The sequence below is a fragment of the Panicum hallii genome, chromosome 3, assembly GCF_002211085.1.
Source record: "Panicum hallii strain FIL2 chromosome 3, PHallii_v3.1, whole genome shotgun sequence".
Lineage (NCBI taxonomy): Eukaryota > Viridiplantae > Streptophyta > Magnoliopsida > Poales > Poaceae > Panicum > Panicum hallii.
The window spans coordinates 61917351-61937059 of record NC_038044.1 but is presented as its reverse complement, the minus strand read 5'-3'; the positions used below and the strand labels follow the sequence as shown (position 1 = coordinate 61937059).

General features: G+C 43.7%; 2 protein-coding genes across 2 annotated transcripts; both read right to left on the bottom strand.

Annotated features, from left to right (window-relative positions):
* Positions 1–1037: 1037 nt before the first annotated feature.
* On the bottom strand, positions 1038–13578 carry LOC112885619 (ankyrin repeat, PH and SEC7 domain containing protein secG-like). Its single transcript, XM_025951200.1, is given in 10 exon segments — positions 1038–1092; positions 1176–1255; positions 10915–10995; positions 12317–12403; positions 12650–12792; positions 12873–12956; positions 12959–13003; positions 13118–13264; positions 13393–13411; positions 13546–13578. Coding segments are annotated over 10 exon segments (774 nt in total).
* Positions 13579–15271: 1693 nt separating this feature from the next.
* On the bottom strand, positions 15272–19470 carry LOC112885618 (serine/threonine-protein phosphatase 6 regulatory ankyrin repeat subunit B-like). The gene is made up of 11 exons (XM_025951199.1): positions 19392–19470; positions 18947–19093; positions 18735–18866; positions 18504–18643; positions 18211–18300; positions 17909–18037; positions 17004–17156; positions 16752–16853; positions 15623–15793; positions 15463–15542; positions 15272–15305 (listed from the first exon to the last, which is right to left on the bottom strand). Exons 1-11 carry the CDS (start codon positions 19468–19470, stop codon positions 15272–15274), a joined length of 1257 nt encoding a protein of 418 aa, XP_025806984.1.
* Positions 19471–19709: the final 239 nt, after the last annotated feature.

The window sequence follows — 19709 nt, the reverse complement described above, 5'->3', positions numbered from 1 at the left end:
CGACCATAGATTGATTTATTTTTGGACAGAGTCGTGAGTGTTTTATAAATGTAATTTCTCGATATTTTATAATTTTTTTTAACAAAAGATACTAATCGTAGTAAAGTTGTGTTTTCCCAACCTTTTTACCACCGCAGAGAGCACACGCTTTAAAAAAAAACATGCAGTTTCCCAGCTCAAAATTGTAATACTTCTCTAAACACATGACATGAGCCTAAATCCCTGCACCGATGCATATGTTGCCAACCCTAACCCAAGAGCAAAACACGATTGCTTGTCCTTCACTCGTGGGTACTCGATCAACATAAACGAGCAAAACTTTCAGAAATTGAAGTGAATTTATAAGGCATAGAAACATCCACAGACCACAGTAATTCTCAAGCAAGGAAATCAAAACGAACGCATATATCACACAACGGAACGATCCCATGTTTGCGAAAAATGAACATACAAATTATCCCACACGTTAACAACTAAAAAACAAAGGAATTGAATTTTGAAGGCCCACAGGAACAACCTCCGGATTCTGTTCTCATCAATGAAAAACAAAACAAATCCGTAACAGAATGATCGACATACAAAGTGTGCAAAAACTTGTTCAATTCAAGTAGATGGTTATTATCCACACGAATATCCATTCACTGACGAATCACTTGGCCAGTTCATCAGAAAAGTGGCTTGGGCAGGGTGGCGATTTTTGAAATACAAAGAATGAGACGAAACAGAGCAACGTCAAAAAAGAAGATGAAAACCACATTAAAGCTTAGATGAACCGGCAAGCCTTTAGTTCATTAGCACTGCACTTTGTCAAAGCGAGATTTAGTTTACTACCACCGCAACTTTTTTTTTGAGGGAAATACCACCGCAACTTTACTAGGAACAATAATAAGACCATTTCAATATAAATAGTACTAACTCAATCCAAATAACTGATATGCCTCCTGTCTAAGCTTACAGGATGCGAGTATGTGACAGCATTTTAATGTTCATTAGTACTAACTCTTTAATCCGAGATATGGGAAGGCTAGCTTAAGTACTTAAGGGTTCTGTTCTTCAGAGCAAGCAGCGCACCTCATAGCTTCAGTGGCCTCCCTGCAAGGCCTAAGAATAACGCAAATAAATAATAAAGACATAACTGAAATATGAGATGGAAACAATCAAAACAAGTGCATTGCCTTAACGCTGCCTTGATCTCATTAGTTGCAGGGTCAAGCTTCAGTGCTTCCGCGAATGCATCAGTTGCTCCTTTGTAGTTCTGGGAATATAAAGATACAACAATGGTGCGATACAATTGGAGATTGGATTAGATTGCGAGGCTAAATTTGATGCAGGTGCTAAACTGCCTAGTGTACCTTTAGCAGCCTGAAAGCTGCGCCCTCACGGTACCATGCCTTCGACCAATGGGGACGGATTGTTCTGCATTGGGGAGCATCTGATAGAGCATTCTCTCCATCTCCCAACCGCAACAAACATAGGCTCCTGTTCGCAAACAAGGTAGCATCGCGGGGACGGATGAACATCGCCTGCATGAACAATCAGCAGGACTCAGATTTCTCTGGACATGTGGTACCATGGTAAAATGGTATATATGACATGACCTTTTTTGCTTTAACTTAACATCTGGTGTGAGAAAACTGCATATAAGCCTACAATATTCCTTTATGAAAATAGAGATCACTTCGAGAAAAATCTACGAGTGCAGAATATCAGTGCTCGACAACTTATGAAAGGGACATCGGCAAACTGAAAGCAACTAGCTTTCCAAAAAAAGCATGATGTTTCAGAAAAAACACATCTATTTTGCAACACTTCATTGTTTCTAACAAGTAAGTTCTTCAGATTGATTTAAGCGTTTACTATGCCATATAAGTAGATTGCTCCAGCGTAATCTCTATTGGAGTTATGGGCTTGGCCCATTCATTCTAATCAATGTATTAAAAGAATTTAAAGCCCACTATTAAATGCTAGGGAATCAATAGCTTAATTCCGTACCGGGAATCGAGGAGGATCTCAACCGACTTAAAGGGTGGACCTCGTGTACACCACTTGTGAAGCCGATAAGAGGAGGACGGTGAACCACACGCGCGCGCGCTTGCTCGCCTTCCCGAGCGAGGCCGAGGCGAGGCGAGGGACGGGCGGTGCGTGTGCGCGGCCGGTTAGGAGACCTCTCCCTTTTGCTCAGCTGCTTTCTGCCATTCCCATCGCTAGTACTGCGCGCACAGCTCTAGCGAGAGCAGGCCTCCGGAACCTCTGCTCGCTAAAGGTCCTGCACGGGACGCGGGCAATCAGGTTTTTGGGGAGCATCTTGACGCGACTGCTCGCTCCCTGAACGACTACTTCGTCTACCTCCCGGCGTGACCGTTCGTGGGAACGACTATTTCGTCTACTTCCCTGCGTGACCGTTCGTGGGACTGCACTGCGAACTTCTTCCTGCATCGACATAGTTCGGCTACTTCGAGCAAGCCCAATCGAATAGCATGTCTATTCCAGCTGGTAACGGCGCGACCGGTGCCCCCGGCACTGGTCCCACCTTGGCGTACTTACTAAACCTATTCTGGTTTAACTCTTTGTTCATACTTATTAGTAAGAATAACATGAACACATGCACATATCTGTTTCACACATTATCACTCATTTATATCATGAAATTGCTAGTAATATTTGGAATTAAAATATACCGAAAATTGCCTAGTTATCTAACAATCCAAAAACCTAATCTTGTTAATAGGCTTTCGGTATCTAGCTTTGCTGCATCAATCAAACCACTACCTTTTGATGGTTCAAATTACAAACGTTGGCAAGAGCGGCTTATACTATGGTTAACACTATCGAGAGTGATCCATGTAAAAGAGGGTAAGCCTGAACAGTTCACTCCAGAGGAAGAGAGTGCGTTCGATGAGGCTGATATTCTCTTTCGAGGCTTGATCATTAGTGTTCTCGGTGAAAACCTGGTAGATTCTTATATCCGGCTGCCAACTGGCAAAGCGTTGTGGGATGCTCTTGAGGCTCAATATGGAGTATCTGACGCCAGCAGTGAGTTGTATATCATGGAGCAGTTCCTTGAATATAGGATGGTCGAAGACCGTTCTGTGGTGGAACAGGCTCATGAAATACATACTCTGGCAAAAGATCTCAAAAATTGCAGCAAAGAGTCCCCATGTGTGTTACCCAATAAGTTTGTGGCCGGAGGTATAATCTCTAAGCTGCTACCTTCTTGGAGGCACTTTGCTACTTCTCTAAAACACAAGAGACAGGAGTTCACCATAGATGGACTCATAGGGACTCTTGATGTTGAGGAGAAGGCGAGAGCAAAAGACATACGTGGGAAAAGAGTTGTTGGTGCTTCTAGCGTCAATCTTGTTCAGAAGAACAACTCCCACAAGAACAAGAAAAAGCCACCGCAGAACCAACCAAAGACTAAGCAGACAACCACTTTTAAGAAGAAGAAGAAGAAGAAGAGAGCTTGCTATGTGTGCGCTAGTACGAAACACTTTGCTGCAAAGTGTCTGAACCGCAAAGGCAACGACTCCGCCAACATGGTCATTAGCGAGCCTGGAGGAACATCGGGGTACGGTAATTTATTACCTACTGTTCTTTCAGTCTTTGGTTCACCCGAATGGTGGGTTGACACTAGTGCTAATATTCATATTTGTGCTGCTGCTTCTTTGTTCTCTTCTTACCAGACCGGCGGGACTTCCTCCTTGCTGATGGGGAACGGATCGCATGCGCGCGTTCTTGGTGTTGGTACGGTAAATCTGAAGTTTACTTCGGGGAAGACCGTGCAGCTGAAGAACGTGCAACATGTCCCCACCATCAAGAAGAATCTAGTCAGCGGCTCTCTACTGTGTAGAGATGGTTTTAAATTAGTCTTTGAGTCTAATTAATGTATCTTGTCTAAGTTTGGTACTTTTGTTGGAAAGGGTTATGAAAGCGGAGGCTTGTGCCGTCTTTCTTTAATTTGTCAGATGTTTGTAATAAAGTTGCATACAATGTTATTAACGTTGATGAAACAAATATTTGGCATTCGAGGCTTTGTCACGTTATTTTTGGTTGTATGATGCGCTTAGCTAATTTGAGCTTAATTCCAAAGTTTACTTTTATCAAAAATTCTAAGTGTCATGTATGTGTTGAATCAAAACAAACTCGTAAGCCTCATAAGACCGCGGAGGCAAGGAGCTTGGCACCCTTAGAATTAATTCATTCCGATTTGTGCGAAATGAATGGAGTGTTGACAAAAGGTGGTAAAAAATATTTCATGACTTTGATTGATGATGGTACTAGATTTTGTTACATCTATTTGTTGAAGTCAAAAGATGAAGCTTTACACTACTTTAAAATCTATAAAGCTGAAGTAGAAAACCAACTTGAGAGAAAGATCAAAAGAGTTAGGTCAGATCGTGGTGACGAGTATTTCTCAAATTTGTTTACTTTATTCTGCGAGGAATATGGTATTATTCATGAGAGGATGCCTCCCTATTCACCTCAGTCAAATGGGGTTGCCGAAAGAAAGAACCGCACTCTAACGGATTTGGTTAACGCCATGTTAGATACAGCGGGACTTTCCAAGGAATGGTGGGGTGAGGCTATATTGACTTTCCAAAGAGATAACTCCATTCGAGGAATGGGAGAAGAAAAGACCAACACTATCATACTTACGTACATGGGGTCGTTTGGCAAAAATGAGTGTGCCAATAACCAAGAAACGTAAGCTTAGACCTAAAACTATGGATTGTATCTTTCTACATTCGAGGAATGGGAGAAGAAAAGACCAACACTATCATACTTACGTACATGGGGTCGTTTGGCAAAAATGAGTGTGCCAATAACCAAGAAACGTAAGCTTAGACCTAAAACTATGGATTGTATCTTTCTAGGTTATGCTATTCACAGCGTTGGGTATAGATTTTTAATAGTGAAATCTGGAGTATCTGACATGCATGTTGGTACTATAATGGAGTCCAGAGATGCTACATTTTTTGAAAACATTTTTCCCATGAGAGATGAAATAAGTTCATCTAGGCAAGAGTTCATCAAGGATAATGGCTCTGCTGAGCCGATAGAACACAATGAACATGCACTTGTGGAAAATCCTGAGGAGGATAACAATGATGCTCGGAGAAAGAGCAAGAGACAAAGAACTGTAAAGTCTTTTGGTGATGATTTCATGGTATACCTCATAGATGATACACCCAGAACCATTGAAGAGGCATATTCATCTCCTGATGCTGACTATTGGAAGGAAGCAGTGAGGAGTGAGATGGATTCTATTATGTCCAATGGAACCTGGGAGGTCGTTGAACGTCCTTATGGATGTAAACCGGTTGGATGCAAGTGGGTGTTCAAGAAAAAGCCTAGGCCAGATGGTACTATTGAAAAGTATAAGGCTAGCCTTGTGGCCAAGGGTTATACCCAAAAAGAAGGAGAAGATTTCTTTGACACTTATTCACCGGTTGCCCGATTGACCACAATTTGAGTGTTACTTTTCCTAGCAGCCTCTAATGGTCTTCTCGTTCATCAGATGGACGTTAAGATGGCTTTTCTCAATGGAGAGTTAGAAGAGGAGATCTATATGGATCAGCCGGATAGGTTTGTATCAAAGGGTCAAGAAGGAATGGTTTGTAAGTTGTTAAAATCTTTATATGGTATCAAGCAAGCGCCTAAGCAGTGGCATGAAAAGTTTGATAGAACTTTGACCTCTGCTGGCTTTGTTATGAATGAAGCTGACAAATGTGTGTACTATCGCTATGGTGGGGCTGAAGGAGTGATTCTGTGCTTGTATGTGGAAGTCAAAGAGTTTTTATCTCAAAATTTTAAGATGAAGGATCTGAGAGAAGCTGATATTATCCTTAATCCTGGTAAAAGAGAGCAATGTGTAGGATCGAGATGCCGGACTAGAGGGGGGTGAATAGTCCTTTCTAAAACTAATTGCGCCGGCTAACCGAAACTTATGCGGAATTGAAACTATTCGCTTAGCCAAGACTTCACCCCTCTAACTATGACTCTAAGGCACTTCCAAAAAGGTCCTACACAAAGCAAATGGAGTGCCAAGCTAGTAAGAGCTCTCTTAACAATTCTAATGCCAAGCCACACAAGTCTAAGCACTAGTACTTCACAAATAAGGGGAGCTCCTGCACAATTCTAATGGGCAATAGCACAAAGCCAAACCTAAGCTCACTAGATGCTCAAGGACAAGGATACACAATACAAACTCAAGAGCTCAACTTGCTTAGCTACACAATCTAAGCAAGAGCAACTAATTAAACTACACAAGCTAACTAGTTACACTATGATCTCTACTTCTAGCTACACAAGCAAGAAGATGATTAGCAAGCTACACAAACTAACTAAACACTAGAGAGCAACTACACAAGCACAAGATATATATGAATATAAATACAAGGCTTGTGATTTGGAGAATACAAACCACCGAGAAGAGTAGACAAGATTGACACGGTGATTTTTATCCCGAGGTTCACTTGGTTACCACCAAGCTAATCCCCGTTGAGACAAGCTCCAAGGTTGCCGCCGATCCTCTTACTAGTGGTGACTCTCAAGTCACACTCTCCCACGTGGAGTGCTCACACCGAGCTCTACCACATGATCCGGACGAACCACTTGTTGCTCTTCACGTCTCACTCAACTAGAGTTGCTCTTCGCGGCTCCCACGGGGTGAGCACAATACCCCTCACAATCTCTTCTCCGGAGCACCACACAATCTTCTTGCATGCTTCAACGGAGCCTCTTCCCACCAAGCCGTCTAGGAGGTGGCAACCTCCAAGAGTAACAAGCACACCGGCTTGCAACACGATCACCTAGTGCCACTCGATGCAATCTCTCAAAGCAATCGCACTAAAATCGCTCTCTCACTCAATCGGATGATCACTATCAAGTTAGAGTGAGTAGAGGGCTCTCAAGCACTCTCACACATGGACACCAAGTCCCCAAGGTGCTCAGCCACCTCAAATGGCCGGCCACACCCTCTATTTATAGAGGGAGGCCCCAAACTAGCCGTTACACTCAAATCCCGTGAAAATAGAGATTTCGCGGACTGTCCGCCTCACAGAAACCGGACCGTCTGCCATTCAAAACCAACGGCTAGAACTGCAATTATTATGTGTCAGAGTCGACCGTTAGAGCCCCGAGCGGACTGTCCGCGCCCCTGAGGCGGACTGTCCGCGGTTCAAAACTTCGAACCAACCGATTTGCAAACGTCTCTGACTAAATCTGGAAGTGACCGGCGGACTGTCCGCAGATCAAAAAGTGAGCACACAGAGAAACCGTAGTGTTTCTGTCCCAGAATTTTCAGTAGGAGGCGGACCGTCCGCCCCCAAGGACTGGACGGTCCGCAGTTCATTTTGGACACCTAAGATAGAACTACCAAGATTCTGCGCCCGTTTCAGCTTTTAAGGGCGGACCGTCCGCCCCCATGGACCGGACGGTCCGCAGTTCATTTTGGACCACCAACAGAGCCAAAAACGGCTCTGTTGGAGCTCATCCGGGATAACGGCGGACCGTCCTCCCCCCATGGGCGGACCGTCCGCAGGTCTATTTCCAGCAGAAATGTACCCCGGTAAAACGGCCATAACTCTTAGCTCCGATGTCCAAATTAGGTGATCTTGGACTCTATGGAAAGCTAATTCAGAGGGCTACACAACCCAACTGAATACTTGGTCCAAAACATAATGGATCAAAGCAGTATTCCACTCCAAGAGACAACCTAATTTCCGGAGAAAACCGAAAAACCTTTCTTGCTTCCCAAAGTTGATCAACATCAACTCCAACTCTTTCTCCTTTGCAAATGTGCCAACACCACCACGTGAACAACACCATGTGCATGTGTGTTTGCATTTCACAATCATTTTCAAAGAATTTTCACTTGATCTCACCACGCCACTCGATCCTAGCAACATCGCAATGTTAGATCGCTCAAGTGGCACTAGATGACCGATATGCAAACAAGTTTGCCCCTCTTGATAGTACGGCCATCTATCCTAAATCCGGTCATGCACTTCTCTACACAATCTTTGACCGGTGAAATGAAATGCCCTACAAGTCATATCTTTGCCTTGCGCATTTCATTTCATTTTCCCAAATGTTGATGCCACACAAGCACCAAATTCCATCAAGCCTTTTGATCATCTTCATAAGTCAACACTTGGCTTGATCTTCCTTGAATGATATGATCCACTCCATATCATCACATGACCTCTTTGGTCCATCGATCTTGACCTTGCTCGCTCTTCACCGTTGCCTCGGTCCATCGGCGCCAAATCTTGCCCAAGCTTCACCGCCTCGCGGTCCCTCGCTTCAAAGCCTTGACTTGCCCTTCTCCATTGCAACCGGTCCATCAAGCCAAGCCTTGTCTTGATCTTCTCCATTTTGGTCACATAACTCCATGTTATGTCTCATATGCAATGACCTCCTCGATCACACTATATGAGCATAGCATCAACCCTTAGCCATTTCTCCTCCATGGCACATGTTGCTCATACTAGTATCTTTATGTGGACTAATCTCCTGTGTATCTCAACATAAACACTTATTAGTCCACCTAAGTTGTCACTCAATTACCAAAACCAAACAAGGGCCTTTCACAATGGTGGGGTGATTCTTACACAGTCTCACTATGTGGAGAAGGTGTTAAGTCGCTTTGGTTATAGCGACTATAAACCTGTCTCAACACCATATGATGCCAGTTTAATTCTTAGAAAGAACAAAAGGATAATGCGAGATCAGCTGAGATATTCTCAGATCATTGGTTCATTGATGTATTTAGCGAGTGCTACAAGACATGACATCTCGTTTGCTGTAAGTAAACTGAGCCGGTTTGTTTCAAACCCGGAAGATGATCATCGGAAGGCTCTTGAAAGAGTAATGCGCTATCTGAAGGGGACAATGAACTATGGAATTCACTACACCGGGTATCCAAGGGTACTAGAAGGGTATAGTGATTCAAATTGGATTTCTGATGCTGATGAGATAAAGGCCATAAGTGGATATATGTTTACACTTGGTGGTGGAGCTGTTTTCTGGAAGTCTTGCAAGCAGACCATCTTAACAAGGTCAACAATGGAAGCAGAACTCACAGCATTAGATACCGCCATTGTTGAGGCTGAGTGGCTTCGTGAGCTCCTTATGGACTTGCCGATAGTTGAAAAACTGTTATCGGCAATTCTAATGAACTGTGACAATCAAACGGTAATTGTCAAGGTGAATAGTTCAAAGGATAACATGAAGTCATCTAGACATGTGAAAAGGCGATTGAAATCTGTCAGAAAATTGAGAAACTCCGGAGTTATAGCCCTGGACTATGTTCAGACGGCTAAAAATCTGGCAGATCAGTTTACAAAGGGTCTTTCACGAAATGTGATAGACAATGCATCTATGGAATTGGGCCTGAGACCCACGTGAGTCATTCTATAGTGGAAACCTGTCCTATGTGATCAGAGATCCCGTGAATTAGGATGGTGAAACAAACTAAAGTCTGACTGTAAGAAGAGAACCTTTGTGAAAAGGGCTCATTCCGTGTATAAGGTGCATTTCTCTTCTAATCTGTATGGCAGGTTGGTCTATACCTTAATGCGTTTCAGGTGGTTTCTTTAAAACAAATGAGTTATTTTCTTGAAACAAAGATGTTGTCCTACAGAACATCTAAAAGGAACACACCTATATGAGTCTGACTACTGGTCATGGTCTATGAGAACTGGGTATTCTCTAGAAACTCATGAAGGGCCTGGAGTATGACTTATAAGCTCCAAACCGCGGGGATGCTTTTGCAGCCTAGTACCAGTGTGGGGCTCTGGTCAAACTTGTTTGCACAAAACTGATAATTCAAGGCATAGTCCATTGCACAGTTGTGAATAAGTGTAGCTTTTGTCCTAGATGGAAGTTCAACTTAACAGTCTCTGTCGAATACTGGTATATCAATAAGGGAATGAGGGTATTTCTAGTGTGGCTTGAATTTCTTGGTGGGGATTGTTGGAGTTATGGGCTTGGCCCATTCATTCTAATCAATGCATTAAAAGAATTTAAAGCCCACTATTAAATGCTAGGGAATCAATAGCTTAATTCCGTATCGGGAATTGAGGAGGATCTCAACCGACTTAAAGGGTGGACCTCGTGTACACCACTTGTGAAGCCGGTAAGAGGAGGACGGTGAACCACACGCGCGCGCACGCTCGCTCGCCTCGCCGAGCCGGGCCGAGGCCGGACGTGACGTGACGTGCAGGTGCGACGTGCTGAGATGAGAAGGACCTATATAAACCACCACCCCCTCCTCCCATCCTCACTCACCTCAGCACTTGATCCAGGTACTCCTACTTAGGAGACCTCTCCCTTCTCCCTTCTCCCTCAGCTGCTTTCTGCCATTCCCATCGCTAGTACTGCGCGCACAGCTCTAGCGAGAGCAGGCCTCCGGAACCTCTGCTCGCTAAAGGTCCTGCACGGGACGTGGGCAATCAGGTTTTTGGGGAGCGGCTTGACGCGACTGCTCGCTCCCTGAACGACTACTTCGTCTACCTCCCGGCGTGACCGTTCGTGGGAACAACTACTTCGTCTACTTCCCGGCGTGACCGTTCGTGGGAACGACTATTTCGTCTACTTCCCGGCGTGACCGTTCGTGGGACTCCACTGCGAACTTCTTCCTGCATCGACATAGTTCGGCTACTTCGAGCAAGGCCAGTCGAATAGCATATCTATTCCAGCTGGTAACGGCGCAACCGGTGCCCCCGGCACTGGTCCCGCCTTGGGGTAGTTACTAAACCTATTCTGGTTTAACTCTTTGTTCATGCTTATTAGTAAGAATAACATGAACACATGCACATATCTATTTCACACATTATCACTCATTTATATCATGAAATTGCTAGTAATATTTAGAATTAAAATATACCGAAAATTGCCTAGTTATCTAACAATCTCCCTTCGCAAACGCTTCATTTCCTCGGATCTTCGCATCAGCTCCATAACCTGCACCCTATAAACAAAATATCCAATCTGAAAACATGGAACAATCATTAAGCTCCAGAAATACAAGTTACAGCAATACGCTGAAAGAAGAGACCAGCTGAAATATATACCTTAACCATGGAAGGCAGATGTTTCATAGTAGAAATTATGCCGTCAACACTCCAGCTGGGTACATATGCGATTGGTTTTGTATGAGGAACGAAAGAGAATTTCAACAAGATCACGTCGCTCATCACAGGCTGCATGCATGATTGGATTTTTCCCAAACTCCGTGATAGAGTCAAAAGCTAATCAATTTTTTTTTCTTTTACCAAACAAGAATTGCAAGAAAGTGAGATCTCCCCAAAATTCATCCTTATGGTAGTAATAACTTTGTTAAGCAAAAAAATCAGGATTTGGAGGAAAGATAACAAAAATTACTCTTATTCTAGTAAGACTGATCGAGTGCTGGAAATCATACTGGGTACAGTGTATTTAAACTAACATTTCAGCAGTATTCCCTCTGTTAAAACATATATACGTGATAAAAGTTTTATTTCAACAGTTAAACCTCTGGCCATTATTTTCACAGGATATAAAGTTTAAAGCTGTAATAAAAGCTCTTGAAAAATGGACCTAGGTGTATACCTTTTATACACCAAACATACTTGCAACGATTAATTGTTAGTCAAATATATGATTTTTGACATTTTCATAACAAATATTCCTTGTAATGAATTGGGCATAGAATACTAAAGATGCACGAGACCTAATGGCTACAGGCACCATGATTCTGACATCCAAAACCTACCCAAGTGAATTACCAAAAATATTGGAAATTCTAGACACAACATTTTGCATTGAGCTGCAAGCTAAATGTTGGGACATCTTATTACCGGTTCACTGCAGTCTGAAACAAACCCAAAATTACGCACTTGATGACAGGCATACAGTACACTTCTAGCTTGATATATGAACAATCTATATATATTCCGTACCAAGCACTTCCGACGTCTAGAGTCCTTCGTTTTAAATTACCAATGCACAGCCATAAGGTTTATCCAGGCAATTGAACCTGAAGGCAAAACAAAAGAAGAGACAAGAGAAAAATACTTACATCGTCACAAATGTTCGGATAAGCTCCAGCCTCTAGCAACAGCTTGAGAACATCGGTTAAGCCATTCGTGGTTGCGTCGATTAAAGGGCTTGATCCATAGGGATTCATAAAATTCACATCGGCACCAGCCTATAGAATTGACAAGCAAAGCTTAAGTGGCTTTATAGAGGTTTTCTAGGTGTAATCATGATGACAAGTTCAATCAGACTAATATAGAGAAGCTGTTTAGTTAAGTAATAGTAACTGTCGTACCGCAACCAATAGCTCCATGCATTTGAAGGAGCGTGCATTGCATGCCAACAGGAGCGGTGACATGACACTAAGGAAAATCCTGTTGGGCTGCAAAGTGGAAACAAGAACACAGTTTTGGTACTAAGTAATCAAAATGCCAGATCACTGCAAAATGATTCGAAAAGGGACTGCCGCCAAAGCAATCAGCTGAACATCATACAGCATGCAGACGAAGTATCTAGTTTGTTGTTAGGTGCGATGAAATATTTTTACCAGATACCTATTACCTACATGTACAAAGTAAGAGTTGCCGATGCAACAAGGTCACAGGACACGTAATAACAGCGAACTTACATCAGCTCCGTGCTCCAGCAGAAGTTTCAGAGTCTGATCATGGCCCTTCCCTGCAGCCACATGCAGCGGCGTCACAAGACGGCTGTTGAGGGGATCCGCATCAACTCCCCTGGACAGCAGCAGTGCTGCAGCCTCGTGGTGCCCTGAATACAGAGATATTCAGATACTAGCACACACAAACAAGCTAGGGATCCATATCCATCCATAAGAGGGAGGGACGCACCGTTCTCCGCCGCAATGTGCAGCGGCGTGAAGCGCATGACGTCGGGCATCGCTGGGTCGCCGCCGTGGTCGAGGAGGTACCTCAGACGCCCACCTCTCCCGCGGCGGCGGCGCGGAAGATCGGCGTCATGCCTACAACGCAACCATGTCCGTCAGTGGCAGTAGCACACAGCACTTGTTGGCACGCCGCCAGAAAGCCAGCCGGATCGACGCCGTAGATTCAGCGAGCAACCCGCCGGTACTCACCGTCCGCGTCGGAGCAGTTGACATCGAGCCCTGATTCCTCCACCAGGAACCTGCAGACCTCCAGGTGACCCTTCGCCGCGGCGAGGTACAGCACGGTGCTCCCGTTGGGGTCCTTTGCTTCCCGCAGGTCCATCTCGCTCGCCACTTCTAGCAAAGGGGAGATTTAGGCGGCATGAGAACCCAAAGTTAAAGGTCCGTTCATGAATGAAGGGGATCGATCATCCGCAGTCTTGAGGACGAATAACAATGGCAACGGCGACCCGGCGCTTAATTACTCTTGAGGAGGCGGAGTTTCTACAATGCTGAATACATGCGATGCATCTTTGAATTACACGATTTTATAGGAGTTCCATGCACGTTAAACCCCAACTATTTTAACGATGTAGTAGAAAATTTAATAGGAGATGAAACCAGCTTGACAGAAATACCAACTTTTCATGAGTCGCGAAATTAATTGCCATGTGGAGTCTATCAAACAACAATACAAAACTATGTATTGGACATCATTTCATTTTCTTCTTTCTTATTGATATGGCAATTTTGGAAACGTCAATATGAAATCCTCCATTGGGATTAACCGTATTGTCATATAAGAAGTTGTTAATTAATGGTCAAAGCCTAGTAAAACCAAATCTAATTGTCTAACCTCATCTTGCACGTTTGAATGGAAAGAGCATACTGCCTACGTCCTCCTGAAATACAAGGCATCATGAGATTTCATGATAGATTAGAGGAAGTGACGAAAAGATTTATGTACCCCTAAATTATGATGCGGGGGTTTGTGTTGTGTTGTTTTAATGGTTGTTGTGGATGATAATGAGCCTAATTTCAACTAGTCCACCAATCAGTCAAACTAACCTTATCTAAGGAAAAATGAGAAATGTTTTGATATGCCTAGAATGTCTTATATTTGAGGACAGATTTTAAATACTTGGATGGTTTATATATATTTGAGGACGGAAGAGCATTAGAAAATGACTACTGTCTCTTCGTCTTGCAATTTTAAAATGGAACATGCAAATCTTTCGATCTCGTTAATATAACTATTTTCTACACATGATAATTATCCACCACACCTGAAATAAGTTTACAAAACTATGAACATCCATGTCAAGTTTGGAACTCTGGCTTAGTTTAGGCACAGCCGACTTGTATGCATGTCTATGCTACAATTAGACATTTTGGATTTTTACATCTATATAAGAGGTGCTTTGGATCTTTTGATTTTGCAAGCAACTTCCAATGAATTTGAGCCGTCCATATAGCGGCTGTCACGAAACGAAAAGTACTTGAGCTGCGATGTTGTTTTTTTAGCAATAATGCCATTCCCAAACGGACAGACATGAGCATACTTTTTTTAGCATGTGCAATCTTCAGAGAACACAACTTAAGTGCTGTCAGAATGAGATTGCGAGATGCACCTGCATCTGGATACCGTAGAATCAGCAAGATGCAGTCACGGACCGCAGCTACAAAGGTTGAATTCACGGCGCCTTTTTTTAAAAAAAAAACTTAAGTTGTGTTCTCTGAAGATTGCACATGCTGATAGCAGTGAAAAACGATTTGACCTTCACTCATCTAAACTCAACGAGGAAAACTTCCCAGCAGACAAACTTGAATTCCCAAGGCCAGGAGACAGTCCCCGTGCTCCGTTTGTTCTCCAGAGAAGACGAAAAGGAGCAAGCAGTATGTATGTATGTACAGGGCTACATATCACTACGTTCTGTTGTTCCGCGTAAGCAGCAGTGCTCTTCATAGCATCAATGGCGTCCCTGTAAGGCTCAGAATCAAAAGCCTAAGGATAATCGAATTAGTTTGGGTATTAATTGAGAATACAAAATCGAGGTCATTGCTATCCTGCAGAGTTGTGGTTGTAAATGAGGCTTTGCTTTGCTTCCATCTGAAGACCACTAGCGTATGGAACTGCGAGACAAGCAACAATTCATAGCAGAGGCCATTGGATGCCATGAAACCATCAGAGCTTGGATCCTGCAGGTTGCCATTTTTCCTTGGGAGGCATCTAGATTATGTACAATGCTAGCTCAATCCAGTGCAATTGCACGGTTCCTGCTGCCTAAGCTTACCGGCCACAAAACATCTTAACAGTTTATCACGAAAGGGGCAATATTCCAGCAAGTTCCAGTGTTCTGATGATCAAGAAGCGCTCCTCACAACCTCAATGGCCTCCCTGCAAGTTTCAGGAACCAAAAGGCATAAGGGTACCACCAATGGATCATAAAGATGTATGGGATCAGTGAGGTATAGATGTCCATGTTCCCATGGGCAATGGACATAATTATGTCAATAACTGTATGCAGCAAATATTAGGGCACAAGAGCATTTACATTAACGCTTTCTCGATTTCATCGCTCGTAGGGTCAAGTTTCTGTGCTTGCATGAACGCAGGGATTGCTTCGTTGTACTTCTGTGTGCATAAAGAAACACCACGGGAGTGAGATACAGGGGTATGAGATCAAGTCGCAAGACTGGATTTGATGCATGTACCTTCAGAAAACTGAGAGCCGCGCCCTCACGGTACCATGCTTTCGACCAACCAGGACGCATCATCTTGCATTTTCGAGCATCTTCCAGAGCTCGCTCCCCTTCTCTCATCCGCAACCAGCATAGGCTCATGTTGGCAAACAAGGTAGCATCAAGCGGGTCTTTGTCCACTGCCTGCATTAACAATTAGCGACAACTCAGTTTCTTTGGATTTTCTAGGTTTGATATAACTGGTGTGGAGCATAACACTGGCCCGTTGCATTAGTGTAAGTGAAAAAACACTTTTTTGCTTCTTTGAAAGAGGAAGTATGGTGGCTTGTTGGTTCTCCACAGGGGGATTTTCTCTGAACTGAATTGTGTATGCATGAATATGTATGCAATATATCCTCTATGGACAGTAGTACGCATTTAGTTTCTACATGCCTCACTAATTGTAAATTTGTGAGCAGTGGCTCTTGATTCAACTTGATGCTCGGTTTTCTTTATTGGAGGTTCATTGCAACACAAGGGCACATGGCTAGTCTTACATATACTATCAAGTTAGTCCAGTTTATCCGTACCTTAAAATCATTTATTTCAATAACAGTTCAAATCTGGTACAAAACCGTCATGATGTTGGTTTGGAGTTATTGCAGCTTAATATTTCAAAAATTCAGAAGCATTTTTCATACTTTTAAAATGCTGTTTGCTATTTTTATTATATTAATAAAAATCAATTCAGTATTTTTCCAAACTTATTAAGCTGGAGTAAATCCATGCACATCAGCCAAAAATGCCCCTGGACCTTTAGTTTTTTGAACCGGTGTTGAAGTATGAGGATCGAAATAACTGCATTTACAGTACAGGAAGTAAATCCATACCAAATCAAAAGTGGTACCAAAAGTGAACTGTTCCCTTAGTTTAATACTGGTGTGAGCAAACAACAAATAGCTAGCATCTGATTTATGCACACAGACAGGATAACCTATTCATCAAATATAAGAATGCAGTGTAATTGCTCCACCATCTGATGTAAAGGACTATAGATATGTCAATATAGTCTGCTGGCCTCCATCATTAAGAAAACAACTTCAAGTTTGTTCATTCTACATTATTATATTATCCCCAAACAAGTATAATTTCGAGCATTTACCAGACCATAGTAGTGAATTGACGCAAAGTACTCCCCGTTTGCAAAAGCTTTCTTTCCTTGTGACTTGGCATCAGCAAGCCGCTCTGCCACCAGAGCTGCATCCTAAACACAATAGCATGTGCAGTTACATAAAAGAACATGGCATTCAAGGGGTTCACGAACATGATAAATCATAAATGTTAAAGGTTAACAAAATTGAACTACTGCAGTCTTTTCTGAGTGCACACTGCCCATAAGGAACCACTTACATACCTGAACCTCCAAATGTAAATATTTCATTGCTCTAAGTATCCCATCAACACTCCAGTCTGGTATAGATGGAATTGGTTTTGTATGAGGAAATAGAATTTCAACAAGCTCACGATGCCCATGACCTGCTGCCCACATGATTGGGAATCTACCATCCTGCATTGTAAAGAAAAACACAGCAGTAATACAATCCGCCATGCAGGGATGGAGCTAGAATTAAAAGAATAGAGGAGGGGCAGCAAAGTTAATTCATGTATTTGTCCATGATAATTGGGATCAAATACTAGAACATGCACTAAAATCTCTCTCAATCTCAAGAGCTCTAATAGAGAAAATTGGAAAATGAGGAGGTACATAGCCCCTGCCAGTCCACCCAAGTAGCTCTCAATCACTGCCGGCATGAAACATGAAAAAGAGATCAACAATACAATTTCCCCCCTTAATCCATCCCAATGGCAGTAATAGTTCTAAATATTGTTAACTAAAAAAGGATAATCTGAAGGAAATCTAGAAAAATTGCATCTAGTTAGTGATCAATTGTTAGAAATCCTAGGTGTGTCTAGACTAATACATCAGCAGTAGAATTGATTCTGAGATGCAGAACCTGATCTAAATGAATTATTAAAATAATCATAATTGCAGACAAAGAAAACTTATCACAAGATCTGAATCACTGGATATTTGACCAACTCACTGCAAGTCTGAAGTAAATTCAAAACAATAAATATGAATATGGACCTACAGTACCAAACTTGTTTGACATGCGAACGATCTAGATTCCATAACATGCGCTCAAGAAACCCTAATTTTATATTAAAACCTCGTCTGAAATGCAAGAGGCCATGAGATTCTAACTTTCAAAGTATGAACTAAATAAACAGCAGAGGCAAAGGGAGAGAAATAATTACCTCGTTAGCAATGTTAGGGTCAGCTCCAGCCTCTAATAAGAACTTGACAATGTCAGTTAAACCATCATCAACTGCCTCCATTAAAATGATTGGTCCCCAGGGGCATGTAAAGTTCACATCAGCACCAGCCTGTAAAATTTGCAATACAAAGGTTTAGGTAGCTCTAGAGAGAACAGCCAAGAGGAATCATGATGACAAATGCAATGGAAATAGCAAGGCTAGTTAGTTAGCCTGGATTCTACTCTAAACAAATTCCTTTGAACAATAAGGACGAATCTAGTTAAGTTAAGAAATAACCTGACCTCAACCAGTAGCTTTGTGCATTTTAAGGAATGCCCACAGCATGCCGCCATGAAGAGTGGTGTAAATACATGATTGACAACTCTTTTGGGCTGCAAAGGAAATGAATCACAGTTTCGATAGCTAGTCAGATCATAGAAATTAATCTAGAAAAATGAGACCACCAAGAATTCTGCTGCACCTCCTAAACTCAAAACAATTTCACAATCAAGTGAAACATTTTTTTTTTGCCACAGGTGCAATTCCAATTCATAAGCACCTGCCTAACATGGAACTGATGAAACTAACAACTTACATCAGCACCATGCTCCAGCAGGATCTTCACAGCCTGATCCTGGTCCTTGGAGGCGGCCAAGTGCAGCGGTGTCCCAATATAATTGATTGGGTCCACATCAACACCCTTGGATAGCAGCAGCCTTACAGCCTCGAAATGCCCTGGAGGCACAATGAAACACAACAAGGTACCTCAGGAGTCAGGACGTACAGGTGATGTTTTCTAACGCCTCCCTAAAGTTGAGGAACACACCTAGCTCGGCCGCGTCATGGAGCGGCATGGAGCGCCTGTGGTCCGGCACCGCTGGGTCACCGCCGTGGTCGAGAAGGTACCTCAGGACGCTGTCGCTCCCCCCGGCAGCAGCGCAGTGGACCGGCAACCGGCCTACAAGGGAAGAACCTCACTGATAGCACTCTGGCACTTCCTACAAGGGGAGAATCCCATTCCCAGCTAGTCGGACGTACCTTCCCCAGAGACGGAGTTGACATCCAGCCCCGATTCCTCCACTAGGAACCTGCAGACCTCCAGGTGTCCCTTCACCGCGGCGAAGTGGAGCGCGTTCCGCCCCTTGGCGTCCTCGGCATCCCGCAGGTTCACCTTGCCCGCCAGCTCTAACAAGAGAAATTGAGATAGCAACAATCAAGATCATTTTTAACCGGAAAACAACAGTGACAATCGAAAAACACGATTGATAATCGGTGCGGTTAAATGCAGGACAAACCCTAGCGGGCCGATTAGTCTCGAAGCGGGCATCTCTGCCTAAACTAGTGGACAAATCGAAGGAAACTAACGCCGCACCGAAGCTTGGCGCCGCTGTCGAAACCAAACGCCCGGGAGACGCAGCGGTTCGTGAGAGAGAGAGAGAGAGACAGAGAGAGAGAGAGAGAGAGAGAGATGGGGGGCGGTTACCCTTAAGAAGGCTGAGGTTGCCATCGATGGCGGCCTGGAGCGCGGCGGCGGAGTCCGAGTTCTTGGGGGGCGGGGCCATTGCGAGGGCGGCGACGGCGGCGGACGGCAGTTGTTGCAGAGCGCGTGCGCGGGTTAGGGTTCTGGGCTTTCGGAGCTTAAGAAGAGGGAAGTCGGAGGCGGCGTTTAATGGCGGGAAACGCGAGGGGGCGGAGGCGGGCAGCCGCGGCCGACGGGAGTATGCATGGGACGCCGGGCCCTCCGGCTTGATGGGCCCGGGAGTAGCATGGGCCTCCATACGCTCGCATTTCATGCTCAGCG

What these genes read in the sequence shown, in the direction of transcription:
- LOC112885618 (XM_025951199.1), bottom strand. Translation starts at nt 19,470, where the DNA reads ATGGCCCCGCCCCCCAAGAACTCGGACTCCGCCGCCGCGCTCCAGGCC. An exon ending in CCATGACGCGGCCGAGCTAG is followed by an intron (nt 18,644 to 18,734) that starts GTGTGTTCCTCA and finishes TTGTGCCTCCAG; the next exon opens with GGCATTTCGAGGCTGTAAGG. An exon ending in ATTTACATTTGGAGGTTCAG is followed by an intron (nt 16,854 to 17,003) that starts GTATGTAAGTGG and finishes TATTGTGTTTAG; the next exon opens with GATGCAGCTCTGGTGGCAGA.